General features: G+C 37.2%; 1 protein-coding gene across 1 annotated transcript; it reads right to left on the bottom strand.

Moving 5' to 3' along the window:
- Window positions 1-7,285: 7,285 nt before the first annotated feature.
- On the bottom strand, window positions 7,286-15,886 carry LOC139125907 (guanylate-binding protein 2-like). The gene is made up of 8 exons (XM_070691992.1): window positions 15,721-15,886; window positions 12,063-12,338; window positions 11,358-11,565; window positions 10,873-11,065; window positions 10,017-10,296; window positions 9,143-9,437; window positions 7,859-8,119; window positions 7,286-7,395 (listed from the first exon to the last, which is right to left on the bottom strand). Exons 1-6 carry the CDS (start codon window positions 15,731-15,733, stop codon window positions 9,214-9,216), a joined length of 1,194 nt encoding a protein of 397 aa, XP_070548093.1. The 5' UTR covers window positions 15,734-15,886; the 3' UTR covers window positions 7,286-7,395; window positions 7,859-8,119; window positions 9,143-9,213.
- Between the last annotated feature and the right edge of the window lie 401 nt (window positions 15,887-16,287).

Raw genomic sequence — 16,287 nt, 5'->3', positions numbered from 1 at the left:
TCTGTCTGTGCGTGTTACGATAACCTTGTAATGTGTCAGTCAATGTTTTATTGAAAACGCCTTGATCATGTATTTCTTGGATGCTAAAATATGCAATTTTAATGTCTATGCACACAATATCAAGAGTTTTACCAAAAACAAAAGTTCATGTTAAGAAAGTTCAGTTAAATGTAGGTTTTTCAACTTTTAAATTTTTCTAAGTTGCCTGTTTGTTTTTAGTCAGCCTCGGGCGCAGAGATGTTTTCCTTTTGATTTGAATCACAAAAAAGCAAAATGCAGTGTGATAACCTGACGTACACACTTCACTCTCCACATTTAGATTGACCAAAGTTGACAAAAAACATCAATACACGAATAACATGAATAATCATTATTATACCATGATTGAATTAGAGATCAATGTTTCAAATTGAATGATTTTGAATCTTACACAGTATCGACGCTTTTAAACTACAAAATAGCAGGTCCTGTCATAATGTACATATCGTTTCAATCACAGAGACAGGCTTTATAAAAAGTTATCACTGTTGCATCTCTGGTCTACAAGCAATGTCAAATTTATTTTCCATTAGTAGCGTCTCATCATTCAATTTATGCGTAACATTCAAAGCGCTTTCATTACCATTCAGCATCTCAGCAATTTGTGTTTAGTCCAAAACTGAATTTTGTGTTTACCAGATAAAATGGGATTGAGGCTTGTCATCTTTAAAAAGGCTGATAAATGTCTAAATCTGTGGTGTCTGATATAAATAAACTGATAAATATTTAATCTCTCTGGTGTATTTTCATTAAAACATATTAAAAGTCATGTGTAGATTTCCAAACATTGTACATAATTTTTTTTTATACAAATTATATAAAACACGATTGCAACTAATTTGGGATAATTGGATGGTGAAGAAAGGTCGTTTTAACCAGCAAATGAAAGCTCATCTGCAAATGTTACCTCATCTGATTTTCTATGTAAGTTACACACTTGCTTATATGAGTAATTTGCTATATTACAACATTCAGCTGTATTGCACCTCGCACTTTTGAGGAATTTGAATAATATGAAGATCTAATTATCCGAAATTAGTTACAAGTAGTAATATGAGGACCACAATGGACAATCGAGGTTCAACGAAGCAGTGAAGTTTTGTACGGGTGCACTGAAATCTTTAAAATGAGGTAGCTGACGAAGTTCAACCGTTCGCGACGAAAGCCAATGAAAGATAGCTAATGGTGTCTAAAGAGAACAGTCAAATCATTGGTCAAGCTTATTGATTTCAATTGAGAATGATGAGGTGCTATAGACTAGGCGACAATCAGGCGCAACACGTGTAAGATAAATAGAAGCGCAAGCTGAATACAATTCTAGAGAGACAGCCTTTTCATCTTAATAGCTGTTAACATGACATGAAAATTGGTTTGAAACTTGACGCACTGCTGTTTAGCTCCATGGTCAGCGAACTCTAAGTCAGAACTATAAATTATTTTGGTTGGTTGTCGTCCAGTGTCCTGGTGTCCAGCATCGGACATTCTCCTTCAATTTTGTACTTTTTCTACGGAGGTGCTTCTCAAAAATCTTTAAAGGGGCAGTCTTAAATCCCTAGCTCTCGCGTTAGTAGCTATTGATTTATTGACTGCTTACTTGATTTTAGTCCTTTGTTGTCCTTTGAAAGTTGTGCACTGGTGGTCAATTTGCTCAGAGATAAAGCTAATAGAGAACCTCCCATTTAAACGGGAGTATATATAATCGTGGGGGCTAAATGGGGATTTTGGCAATGATGACGCAGATTTTTGAACGATGGGTAAACGATAGTTAATCGCAGGGTAAACACTATCTGCTACACACTAAGGGGGCTGTGAAACATTCAATTACATCTGTCTCTCTCAATATGATGGAGATTGCAAGCAAGAGATTTGTCTCCACAGATCTCCATCGCTGAACAAGATTAATCCTTAGCCGGGAGAATCGTAGTAAATGCCTTCCAACTTTATCATAATATCGAAAGGCTAGCCAATCAATTCTCGCCACCAGATAAGCGTAGAAGGCCAAAACAGCACAAAAAAAGGAAGCGTCTTTCAAGGATATAGACAAAATTGACTCTACAGCCAATGTGAATGCCAAGTGGAAATACAGATTTGTTATATATTTCAGGATGATGACTGTCCTATCTATACCTAATTCAGGTACTAAAATTGATGAATGAAATATAGACAATTTCCACCCACTATTTAGCAACATAGGCAGTGCTGGCAGCGTCCTACAACCTGGCTCAAATTAGCATACTATGCCAGATCAACCGACGCCGGCTACAGCGATGTGACAGCAGGTAGCTTCAACGCAGGGTGACGTCATTGAGGCGGAATGTACGTTTGCAATGTGACCTTTGACTGAGTCTGATACAGGAGAGCAAACAACACAGCTACTGTGTAGTAAAAAGCAGAACTAACAGTTTTTCATTCATGTATATTGAAATTTTGAATATTGCAATTGCAATTTGTTTTTAACCTCTCTATAAGGAATACAACAGCGAGTACCTCCATACCTCGTGGCCAAGAATAGTCTAAACCCTTGAAGACGCTACTCTTTTTTTGCTGTTTTGGCCTCCCCACGCTTATCCAGTGGCGAAAATTCAGAGCGACTGGCTAGCCTTTCGATATTATGATAAAGGGAAAATAGATTGACTGATCAACGCAAACAAACAAAGTGACTAATGTAGCGAGGCCGGTAGTCTGAATAAACGAAAACAGACATATATGCAGCACTTGCTTTTGGTAAAAAAGAAATGCAGCACTTAAAAATATTAAATAGACACATCCCCTAAGATATTATTGGCCAATACCGAAGACTCAATCGATGATACGATCACTGACCAATTGACGTCGGCATGTAACCGTTATAAAAGCTTACGCACTTGTACTTCCGCTGAAATGGCGTACGAAAAGAAGGGCATGTTGGTCGGGAACCTCGTTGGCTACGACCAGAAAACTAATCCCTAGGGCGGCGCATATGTCCGACACAGGTGGCGTTAGAACAACAATGAATGGTTCTTATCAGAACCACATGCCAAATAGTCCTCTTCAGGATAACCTTATTCTCCAAAAAGAGGAAATCGTTTATCGTTCATTCAATTGGTGCATGTACGTTTGTTAGCTTTCTGTGTGGGCAATATTTACGTAAGAATATGGCACTTGTACGTCTGTTAGATGTTTTTACTTCGGCCAGCTGAGGTAAATATCGCCTGGGCCGTGTGCTAAATTTGAATTATCATGATTGGCAGTTTCGTGACATTTAAATGGGTTCGAATGATCCTTCAGTAAACACGTTTTTGAAACATCTGCGTTTTCTGATAAGCAGTGAATGCCTTCAGAATGACAACAGTACTTGATTCTGGGACCAAACGCGACACATCCGATAAGTAGCATGACGTTTTAAATTAGCATAGATTGATAATAATGTGGCTTTTATTTGGGGCGTTCAGTCACTCAGTGTGACCGTAATTTAAATTGTTGAAGAGGTTCACATATGAATATTTTGGGCAAATTTCACAAATTTTGGTCGAACTATTCCTTTTTTTGATAGAGCTCTCTGATATCTTTCTACTTTGACATCCCCTGGACAAGTTTTTTTATGAAAATTACTATAAAACTTGCAAATAGAGAGATTTTTGAATTTTTTTTCAATATTTTGTATAATTATCTCAATATATTTCCTTTAATGTAAATTAGTGCACATTCTATGACAATAGAATAAAGCTTTAGTTTTAAGTTGTCGAGAAAAAAACCTATTTAGTTGCTTTAATTGCTGTGAAATTTGCATTGCTAATTAAGCCACTGAATGTATAATTTTTTGTCGAAGCATCACGTCAATTTACCGCCTGTCTGAAAGGTTTAAATTTGATAAATAGCTTTTTAAGAATAACATTTCGCTAAGTTTAAATTGAAAATATATATACATTTGCATAGGTTAAAATATTAAGAATTTTTTTCTCGTTTTTCCTCAAAGTTCTTCAAAAAATTTTTTCACTGAAAGATTTATTACGTCGTTTTTTCCATCAGCCGTCATGTGGCCAGTCATGATGGTATTCAGTTTTGCTGAAGGGTATTTACATCTATTCGACATATTTTGGAAGTTTGGGATAATTTGCTCATTTTTGGTCAAAACATAATTTAATTCAAACTCGTGGTCTGACCGCTTTTTAAATTTGACATGAGAGTCTCAAGGATTTCCTAATCAAGTTTTTTTTTACCTTTTACCTCCATTGTCTGTAAATTATTTTCTCTGTAAACATAGATGTTCACAAACATAAGTACTACGTACGTACGTTGGTAGATACATACATACATACTTTATTGTTCATTTGCATGTGACGAATGTCATATATTTTATTACGATGTGTCTTTTAAAACTGTCCCATATCATTTGACACCTAGACAATGAACTTTTAAAGATAAATAATATTATTAAAACCATAACATTTATTTGGAAATGGATATTTTGAATGACATTTTTGTGACACGCACTTTTGTCATCCAGGTCAAATTCTGCTTTTAATTTCTGTATGTGAGATGCAACAAGACAATTAAAGGGACATACTCTCTGTTACATTTCCGGCGTATTTGTACTTGTGTAAGTTTCTACCTGTCTGGGAGTGCATTGGAATAACAAATCCAGCCCTATGTCCATATTTGAGAACATATGATTTCTGATGCTTAATTCTGCACTCATCTTTTGTAATTTGACTTATCTAATCATTCATTACAAAACCGAAGCCATAAAGGTAAATATAAGTGTCTACTTTAGAAAGTGTTATCAATTCAGAAATAGTATATGAATATATAGTTGTTGACAAATAACAATCGAGATTCTAAATATTTCATTTGTTGATAATGAAAGACCAGGATCAAAATAGATTGAAAAGGGCGTGTCCAATCAGAGTCCTTTTACCCTAGCACATTAAAGTCATAGAGTTAAACGTTGGAATTTCAAATTGAAGTTTGAATAACTAAGTTGAATGACATGTCGAATTAATCAGAAGTCTTTCTATTCTTTGAAAGCTAAAATGGATTAAAACGCTAATATATTAAAGCTCAACTAGAAAGCATTTGCAAGCAAAAGCGAAGTTCCAGAGACCAGAGAAGCGGAAGAAACAAGAGAATGTGTGACAAAGATAGGTGCAGAATGAAAGAGTGCTTTGGATTTTAATATTCAGGGCTGATAGCAGTAAACACCATAATACAACTAAAAGCAAGGCAGTCCGAGGAATTACAGTACACAGATTACAAATGCCTACATGTACGGTAAAAACGCAACAGATACATACGGGGGCGACAACGCACGGAAATGTTTATCAGACGACATTCTCGCGAGCCAGAGCAATAATTTTCGCTCCGCTGACCTACGCAAAAATCAATCGCTTGACGGGTAGCGCTGAGTTGTTGCCGTAAAGAGGCGTGTCATTTACGATGATGATCAGACGAGAGGAAACATCGGACCTAGGCCGTTGAAATTGAGCCACATGCATTTTCATTTGATTAAAAGCACAGACTAAAACAATTTTCATTGCTATGTCGCTGTTTTCACAAGATACTGACCATTTGATCTTGGAAAGTTGAGTTGCTTTACGTGCAGCCAACGCATGCCGGTGCATGACAGACAGTACGTTCACTATGAATGCCTAGCTCTGCATGGCAGGGCTGTGTGTTACCGGCGTTAAACGGCCTCCCACCACAGCCCCGCAGACTGATAGAAAACTGGTGCTGAGGAAAAACCGCTGGTGGCTCCTCAGAAATACGGCGGGCAGTTTCTCCGCCAAAACAGCCGATTTTGAGTCCAAATTTTGCATTGATCATCGTTTTCGAGCACACCCACCTCGCCTAGGTACACGATGTGCCCAGCCGCGCTTGTAAACTTAGGGAAAGGCTACTTTTCTCTCTCTGTGCGAGCGAGGCGATCGATACGCCGCCATGTTGTCTCATGAGCATTCGGGCGAAACAGTATAGCGCCACGTACGGCGAGTATTTAGAGAAAAATAAAATCAAAAAGCAACAAAAAACAAAGCGAAAGAAAGCTAGAATTATTAATAACTGAACGCAATATGATAGTTGAGCAATGCCAAATAAAAATAAATAAATAAACAAACAAGAAATGCCCGTAAAACCCGTCCGAGCTGAGCGATGACGTCATAAGCGTGTCGCAATGCATTCTGGGTAATTAAGGTAAAATTTGTGTATAGCATGTTCTATGGTAGTAAAACCGGAAATAGAGAAAGAAAGAAAGAAAGAAAAGAAAGAAGAAAGAAAGAAAGAAAGAAAGAAAGAAGGAAAGTGAGCAAAAGCTAACAGTTCCACAGCTGGTCTCTGGAACTAAATATATAGAGTGTACAGCACTGGAATTTGGATTAATATTGTAAACAAACTGAAGCGTTGAATCGAAAGTGCCATTAGATATCTTACACGAAGGATGACTATTAACGAAAGGCTTTTCTGTAAAGTGAAAAAAAATTAAGATTGTCGCATCATATTTTCCCTTTTTCTTATCAATTCTTCTTCGCGTTTCTGTTCTCCTCCCCCATCTTATCCACTGTGAGCTGCAGTTCTTTTGCCAAGTCCTTGTGGGTTCGTTTGAGGGTTTCAACTTGACCTTCGTAGCCGCATTTCTTTCTTGAAAATCTGCTTCTGATTGCTTCTGCTCGTCAACAATATCTTCAGCCACCATGGCTCGCTGATGTATTGAAGTATGAAGTACAAGCGGTTTTAAATATTTACTGCGATGAAAATTATTAAACGCATATGGAAGTATGCAGGATATTTCTAACAAAATTGTCTAGATAACTTTACTTCAGTTTCAGCAAGGATTAAGACCCAATACATTGATCCATGTGTGGCTTCAATAACATGTACGTCACAAGAAGAACTCGTCAATACGATATCGCATAAAGATTATAAATTTCCGTTCTGTATACAATAACTCAATATAGGTTTCAACTTAGTAAAAAGTAATTTCAATATATTTGTTTCAATATACTTGTATATGTTAAACCAGTAACGTCTAAAGGTGGTGTGACACTTACGATCGTTTTCTCCTCTTCCTCTTTCAAAGCAAGCATCTGCTCTTTAAGTTGCTCCCTTTCCTGTCAAAATATGGCCAAGAGATATTAGAGCCTGTCACTATATTTAATATAAACATTTGAGAACCGTACCTAATTTATAAATATATGTTTAATTTTTTGTTTCTTTCATCAATCAAACCATGCCAGGGTCCAAACAAATCGTATTTGCTGCTTACCCGTTCTTCTTTTCTGCAAAATTTTCAATAAGATTCTTGTAAGGATCGAACTTGATTTTAGATTTCACACCCCCGTCTTCTTTTATCGTGGATATGCCTCGAGACGTCTCTTCGATTTTCTAAAAGAAATTGGTCGAGAGAGCATTTTAATCGTCGCTTCAAGATGGCATACTATTGAGTAAGACTATCTATCATCGTTCTGCATCAAATTATCGTAACACCATTCTCGCAAGTACGTCAAAACGTTCTGGAATTTAGATGCACACGTGTTATGTAATTGTTTTTGCATTCAGCACTTCCTCTATATGCAAAGATGTTGTTATTTGAACACTGTTATTTCGCTAATTTTTACCACTAAATCACGTTTTGAGTGGATTTGGTAAATGTTTCAAAACCGTATAAAATTGTCTGCAATTTTGCATTATTTGTCAATATTACCAATCTTGAACTGGATTAATCCTATATGAAAACCAAAACCAGACTTTTCAGAAGCTGCATCCCTATTGAAGACATTCATTGCATTTGATACAGCACAAATTGGAAGTCACTCAGCTGAAATACAAAGGGTAAATTGTAACTCACCGCAGCTAGTACAGTTTTATACACATGCCATATTTGAGGACCACGTGCCCTTTCCTTGTACTGTTCGTTTATGAAGTCCACACTCGATCCATATGATGATTGTCGACGGTAGCTCTTTCCTGGTTTCAAGTTCTCCACCAGAAGCTCGTCAACAAGTTGTTTACAAAACGTGTCGGACTCCTTTTCATTTTTTTTCAATATGGTATGTAAGTAGCCGCCGATAACCATAGCACCGTCGTCGCTGTATTGGACCATCCGTTCCTAGAGATGAATCAATTAGCATGGTAAATTGAAACGTCAGAATCTTTAAATTAACATGTCAATGAATTATAATCAATGCATTTTCAATATACTAATTTACCTCGATTATTATCGCATGCCTGATATTACCATTATCATCATGATCACCATCGTCGTCGTCGTCGTCGTCATCATCATCATAATAATAACAATACTAAATCATCATTGACGACATAGTCACTGTTAGATCATTTTTTTGTATTTCTAAGCTATTAAGCCATGTATGGTTTAGTATGATTATAAGGATCAGTATGTCATGGTACATTGTCCTTACATAATATTTATTGTAAGGTCTATTGAGACCTTTCTTGTAATGGCGGTGATAATTATAAAAAAATATCCTTGGAAAGATTGCAGTCTGGCAGCCTTTTTTAATGGCGTCGTGTCATAAATTGTCATGCAGTTGTCTGTCACGGAACATTGTCCATGTATCAAGTTTGAACGAAATTAATTTTGTAACATGAGTGTAATGGTTTTACATGTGAAGAAAATATCCATGTGCCTACTGTATTGGATTGCATCGCAACCCAAATTGTCTTATATCTGCATAAAATAGTACATATCGATCTGTATAAGGTATGTCACAATACATTGTCCCTGTACCATATTCAACTGAAATCGCTCACGATATGTCTATGTCATGTCTCTCGAAGCGAAAATTCGTAAGTAAATGGCCACATGGCGCCTATAATGGATCGTATCGTAAAGCAAATCGATGAGAGCATGTACGAATATGGTTTTGTTCTGTAACAACTTTAAAGCAAATCTTAATTACGAATCTAGGCATAAAATGAAACAGAATGGTAAGCTTTATTCTATACTAGATCGGATCGAAAATGATTAGGTCTATTTAAACTAGTTGGTTCGGGAATCTCCGAAAAGAATGTGACCGAGCAATATGTTCCTGTGTTTTTACCCTGAGGGGACAATGATGATGATGATGGTGATGGTGATGATGTGGTAAATATATGGTTTATCGCCTACCTTCAACACATTTCTATATTTTTCCAGACAGCCGACGTCATTGACGTATTTTGACTTTTCTTTAAATTTCCTCATTGACTTAAACATACAATTGTTGTGCTTATTGATGATCTCGTAGTTCTGACAAGGAAGGGCTGTTTTGCATATTCGTCCATAGCAATGCAGTAGTCAGCAAACACCAGACCAACCACCTCCTGTAGTAAGGCATCTATCACACTTGTGACAACGGCATCCACGCTGATTGACTTTGTCTTCGAAAACCCGGACACGTACTGTTGAAGCATTTTGGTAAATTCTAATGAAACGAATTATGGACAATAGTAAAAATGAAGGCAAAAATGCACTGAACGTAAAGCAAACATCTCTGAGCATGATTTATATCCCAACAATATTTGCCTCGGTATGAGAAAACTCCTTTCTATGTAATAATTGTGAATTCAACACGACGTAATTGATTTTGCATCTATGTTGCATTGGGTCATTTATAAATTTGAAAATGTGGCAAGTGATCCACATTTCAGCAATAAATCCAAAATACACGTTATTTAGTGAATAAGCATAGCTAAAATTTATAATTTATATTAAAGACCTGTACACATTCAATTAAGCTTGCAAACAAAAGTAGCTGTATAGTTTCTTTGACTTCGTGTCGATTATTAACATAGTTCGCTTCCTACAATCGAGTTTGATATCGACGAAATGTCTTAATTTTTGTATATAGTGGCCAGATTTGTAATTTTGAATAACCGTTTGAAGAATATTATTTATTCAGAATTAGACAGGGTAGGTCTTGGTTTAACCATATGACACGGTCACGATGGACCCTTAATGTCATCACTTTGGCTGTAACAATAAGATACAAAATATTTCTTACGATGTCCATTGATGTTACCAACATACGGCCAAGCCTTCTTTGGTTTCATTAGTGTGCCACAATGTGATATGAAAACGTCGACTTCTTTCAGGAAAGCCTGGTTTAAACGTCCGCGATTCTTTCCTTTGTCCATATCTTTCAACACGGACTGATCTAGTGATGGCATGGGGAGCGTCAATGCATCGAACACTGGGAATGACTTTAACAAAGCCCTCCTGGTGGCATTGGCTTCCTTTACCTTTGTCTCAGTCATAATACTTTCCTTCTCTAATTTCAATACCTGAAAGAGTAGGTTAGGAGCTGCTAGTGTATTTCAAAACTCAGGCTAAACTGTTGAGTTTTAACTCCTTTTGCTTTTCCCTTTGTCAGTGAGACTCTCCTTCTCATCTTTCGCAATTTTCAAGGACAATGCAAGAAAAAGACAGGGACATTACTTGCTTATCATACAACAACTTATTCAAGTGGGTCAGTCCACCACAGTCCATATGTGAAGTTTGCAGCGGGTATTTGTAGATAATGGATACATGAGGTGTGAAAAATAGTTGACAAGACCAATCTGCTACTATAAAATAGATGTTTATTCTTCCTAACGTTTCGGACGTACACGGACGACCTTCATCAGAGGCTTTACAGACACGATGGAAAAAAGGGAACGAAAATTATATTTTGTCCTACTCGGTCAATGAATTCGGGAACAAATACGCAGATATTTAGCGTATATTAGTCAATGCAGAAATGGTTTGGTAGCATGTTAAGTCTGGTAGAAATGTGACTGCTGTAAGAAAGCTGAAACATTACATTAAATATCACGACAAAGTGTTAGGTTCTAGTGACAAAATATTAGCATGAGACGTACCTCTTCCAATAGATAATTTTTGAAGTCGACTTCCACATCTTCATCGTCTCTGGTCAGCATGAATGACATGGTGACGTCACGTAGGAGCCACATGAAATTTGGAAAGAACTTTATAAATTCATTTTCCAGTAGTGTTGTTGTCTTTTGGCCATCGCCACTCCACCTAAACACCTTGTTGAGTTTACTTATCCAGCTAAAAAACAAATAGGGCAAAAATAAAAAATAAAACGAGACAACACTGAATTGTTGATAGCGCTCGCCATACCAAAATGTCAAGAAATGCATTTTCAAAAAAAACAAAAGACACCTGCAGATTTTCACCAAAGACTGACCACAAGAAATGAAGAGAAATTCGTAGGAATTTGTGTCACTATGTCACTTTACTCATTATTGACAAACACTGACACTGGTAGGCCGTTTTGTATACCAATCGTCTTAAAATCTTGCTTTTCTATCTCATTCTTCTCTCTCAATCACTACTTTACCTGAGCTTATTAATGTCCTCTGCATTAACGGATCCTTTGTTGTTATAGACCAAGACAGACGACATCAAGGCCATCAAAGCAAACATAAGCATATCGTCTTCTTTATGAGCGTTGTATGCATCAAGTCCCTCTGTGTCCAGGATAATGACAGTAACTTCTGTTCCGTTTGACAGCGTCTTTTTGAACACATCTGTACTCATCCATATCCCTTTTAGATAAAAGTATTAAATGATACCTATCATATGACTTTTGTACATGATATCAGCAGTCATATAGAGTAGAATATTGACTAAATGGTTTTGCATAATTCGCTGAAAAGAAATCATGCCGGTAAGATGATTGACCTAACGTTTCTGTGCTAGCAAATATCAATATTTCATGATCTCATGAATTGATTTCATTTTGATTGTTGTCACACGACTATGCATGACGCAAGCTTAGCTTGAAACATCGTGTACAGTTCGGGTTTTGATTTATGAACTATCAGCATGAATAATAGTTTATTTCTACATTTGACAAAGATAAGGCATCTGTAGGGGTGACTGGTTGCCATGGATAGGATCGGCAATGACTACAATTGTAAGTGGTTGGATTCTTAATTGAGATGGCAAGCTCATTTAGAAAAGTCTGTTACATTATTATCCGCCTTGTTGATGTAATGTTGTTAAATATTAGCGTACGTACATAGCAGATATTAATACAAACCCATCGTTTGAGGCTTCATTTTTGCTGACGTTTCAAATACGCATTTGTCTGTTCTTGGTTCAATCAGCTGACTAGCTATGTATGATTTGCCACATCTAGCAGGACCAGTGATAGCAACCGGACATATTGGACCGTCGATGGACCGTATTATTTCCAGGGCGTCCTCGCACACCACAAGCAGCCCTCGACTCTTTTTCTTCTCAACTAGCTTACCCTTGACTTTGTCCCACTTGTAGTTGTCAGGGTAACACAGTGGAATACATTGAGGCTTCTCGTCTGAAATGATTGGCGAAAAATAAGAATTTAAACCAAATATTAAAAGACTGTAAATTGGTTTTTGCAGCGTGATTATTGACGGAATGTGTTTTTGTTTAAAATGGCAAAGCAAATATTGAAAGTGTGAGGGTACCAGTTGCTGAATTACCCATCAGTAGGTTAATGTTAATCAAATTGTGGAACCAATTCAGGCTATATACTTTTCCGTGGCAAATAACCTTTAATTAGTTGTGCACATAATCGGATGCGGTTACTCATTAATAAAAGAGAAAATGCATCTCATATCACTTAACACCATATCCGTACTTGTTGTTAATGCTGACATTTGCCAATGTAGGTCAAAGGTCGGAAAAGGTGATAGCAAAAAATTTTACACATATTGTTCCATTCTGATCAATATTCAAAACCAACTAAACATCTAGCCAAGGTAGATGAAATAAGGTCAAAGGTCATCAAGGGTCATCTTAAACATTGTGGAAATATTATTGTTTCATACCGGTCAATGTCTTACCAGAACTATACTTCCATCCTTTGCGGCGGATACTGAGATGTGTAAATGCAGTAAATTTTCGATCGGATTCGAACTCACAATGTACAGCAACCTGTCGACTAGCGAAGACTTTTCAGTCAAAACTGCTCAGCCTAATCCCATCCTTTAAAAAAGAATGCTTCAATAATCAAGCTAAGTTGTTATATTTATTCTGACTGCGATCCCTCCAAACGCTGTATAATTCATGCAGCATTCGTACTCAAATACTCACTATCACACATCGCGCACAAACTTGAATTAAAGCATTGTCATCAAAGTCATTCAAAAACATGGTGTAAGACTGTAGTCTTATGCTAGCTGATATCCAACCAAAACCAAACCTCTGGCCCAAGTGGTTGTCGAGATATGTGAAATTAGGTCAAAGGTCTAATTTAGTTTCATGATTAAGTATGATTTTTTTGTTAACGCAAATACGGCCAATGAACCGCACACCCAATTGAAACACCTTCAGCACTTTTTTCAATTCTTAGACTGAGGACATTATGAGCAAACTTTTACCTGAAATGACCCAAAAGTTCTTGAGAACATGATTTGTTTTCAGTTTATTTTGATTTTTTAATAGATATACAATAAGGCTGGCAAAGTAACATGACAACATGCAATGTTATGTGTAGAATAATATAAAAGTTATGAATTTAAGGATGAAAGCAGCATTGGCCAAAGGCCTCAATTGGATTCCTTGGCTGCTAGGGACAGCTAGAGACAAAGGAAGGTAAGGGTCATCCGAGGGCATCCCTGATCTTCTCATCTTTCCCATTGTGGTCAATATTGAATTTAAACGAAACATCTTGTGCTCTTAGCTGTTGTGATACGTGAAAAGTAGGTCAAAGAAAATCTCAATTGTTGTAAGAATTATGTACTATATTTAAGCAATAAAGCACACCCAGCGACGGTATGCCACGAGATTTTGACCAGTTCACGATATATATGCACGAGTGATAGCGAGTGCATATATGAAACAAACTGGTCACAATCGAGTAATATATTGGACACGATAATGTCAGTTTACTCACTTGGCCTACTCGGCAATTCTCAAACGTGGCCATGCAATGCAACAGGCCTGACATACAGTCTATACTAAGTGATGCAAAGCCAGATACAAGCTCAAAACAAGAAACTGCTACAGGAATCTAATAAACATATGCATCTCGGTTTTGACTCTCTCCTTTCCATATTTCACCTCATGTAGACTTTGGAATGGTCAAAAAGATTTGATAAAATGTGAGGTTCTGTCCAAAGTACTGGACTCTACTAGTATATAGTACTTTTGATCAAAAATGAGCATTTTGACCTGAAATTCAATTTTTAAGGCATTTATCTCGATGAAATTTACACAGTGCAATCGTATGCATACTTTACCAAGTAAACTAACATGGGCGACAAATTACAACATAATGTAGAAATCTCGCACTTGCAAACCGGGAGACAAACGTCCACCGCTGACGAATTTACTCTTCCTCCGGCCCCTTCTACGGTCATTACTTATGTGCGGATCTCACCATAACACTGTCACAGACAACATTGGTGACGCAGAGAAGAGAACGATACACTGATTCACAAAAGGCTGAGTGCATCAATAGACAAGGTGTGTATTTATCTCGACCGATAACGGTCTACCGAACAATGCCTTGGTGTCAACCAAGTTGTATAAATTTTTAATCACTGTATTTTGAATGCATGGCTATTTGTTCTTAAACGAGTCAATTTAAGAATGATGAGTGCATTATATGCGGAAGCAACTCGTGAACTGTTTTTAGCAGCTATAGTCGGTGTAGTAAATCCGTAACAGAATATTATGTTTCTCGGAATCTCAGACGAGTTCCAAACACTGTTTAGGTGCCAACAGACAACATGATTGGTATGTCTTGATGTCATAGGCAGATTAAATGTCACTAGTTTAATATGCTGTTAATGTTTACATAACCTATTCTGAATTGTCGGTTCTATCTCGAATGTCAGAGGTCGCGTTACATTGAAGTACCTGGCTGCTTGCCCAGGCACAACCGCCTATTCACTAAATTGGTAAACTTAAGGTTAGCCGAGCGGTTTTGACTGTGATGTCTTCTCTCGGCGACAAGGTGCCGTACATTGTGAGTTCGAATCCCGTCAAGAATTTACTGGATTTTCTAACCTGGGTTGATAGCTCTGCTGGTGGAGAGGCTATCTTTAGCCCAGTAAAGCGATGACCCATTGCTTTGATAAACGATTTGAGCGATGCATGATAGTGCGTGTCAGCGCGTGGGTGTTTCATGAACTGTACAGCGTGCGGAGGGGTCACAGTCAGAATAATTATAACGACTAAGCTCGCTTATTGAACCAGTCTTTTTAAGGCAAAATGCGCCTATGGGACAAATATTCAGACTCTCAAATAATTACACTTCTCTTGCTGATCTACCTCTTGTGGGGGCTCATTTTACAGCTCTTGTTGTTTGAAAAAATTTCACTTTCCAACTTTTTCAGAAATCGAAAATTTTATTTTGCTCCATAGAATTTGTACCGGGATGACGGCCAATCTAAATTTCAAATATCCGTAAATCTTTGGTAATGTATTTCTATGGTATCAAAATGACCGTCGATTTTATTCGTGATTTTGAAAGAGAATGGTTGAAAGATTCCTTGGGGAATGTTTGAGCAAAAGTCTTTCATTTTCGAGGTGCATACTACCTTAAGGGTAGGAATTTAACCCAGCTGTTTTGACTTTGATGTCTTCGCAAGGTCTGGGTGCCGTACACTGTGATTTTGAATCCATTGAGAATTTACTGAATTACACTCTAAACGGAAGGCGCCTCTCTCGTATCTGGTCTTTATTAAATCATACATGAAAATACTCACTCTTTTTGCTCATTATTTGAACTTCGCTACCGAGTGATAGAACAACAGTTGTTCAAAAGTCAGACTTTTCTATGGTCTACGATGCGTCGGTGACTTGTAGCATTCCTAGAAAGACAAGTTGTCATAAATGTTGGAAATGAGTCCGCTGCAGGACATTGTACACTTCTACCACAACACATCAAACATCGCTGTACTTCTATTAAATGTATGGATATGTATATCAGCTTTTTCTTGCTTGTGGCAATGGTTACTTGTCATGGGAAAGAGCGTCTCAAGAGGAAAAACCCGACTTGCGTAAAGGTAAAAAAACAAAATCATTTATTTGTATTCAACAAAGAGATTATTTCTGACACCATTGCAGTTATGTACAGTCGGCATTTTTTCCTTTACTTAAGTATTCCACGTTTTCTTGACGTCACTAAGAGGTCACCAAAGAGCTACTTTGTCCCTTTAACTGTACAAACGTCATGTAAAATTCTATGAATGACACATCTTGCCCTTGTTCATCAATATCTTTGTCGATTTCTGTATGGTACAATTACTTCGATCAGAATAAAATACACCATA

Source organism: Ptychodera flava (genome assembly GCF_041260155.1).
Source record: "Ptychodera flava strain L36383 chromosome 3 unlocalized genomic scaffold, AS_Pfla_20210202 Scaffold_26__1_contigs__length_13983176_pilon, whole genome shotgun sequence".
Classification (NCBI taxonomy): Eukaryota; Metazoa; Hemichordata; class Enteropneusta; family Ptychoderidae; genus Ptychodera; species Ptychodera flava.
The sequence above is the reverse complement of the archived record's forward strand: the minus strand, read 5'-3'. Positions and strand labels throughout refer to the sequence as shown.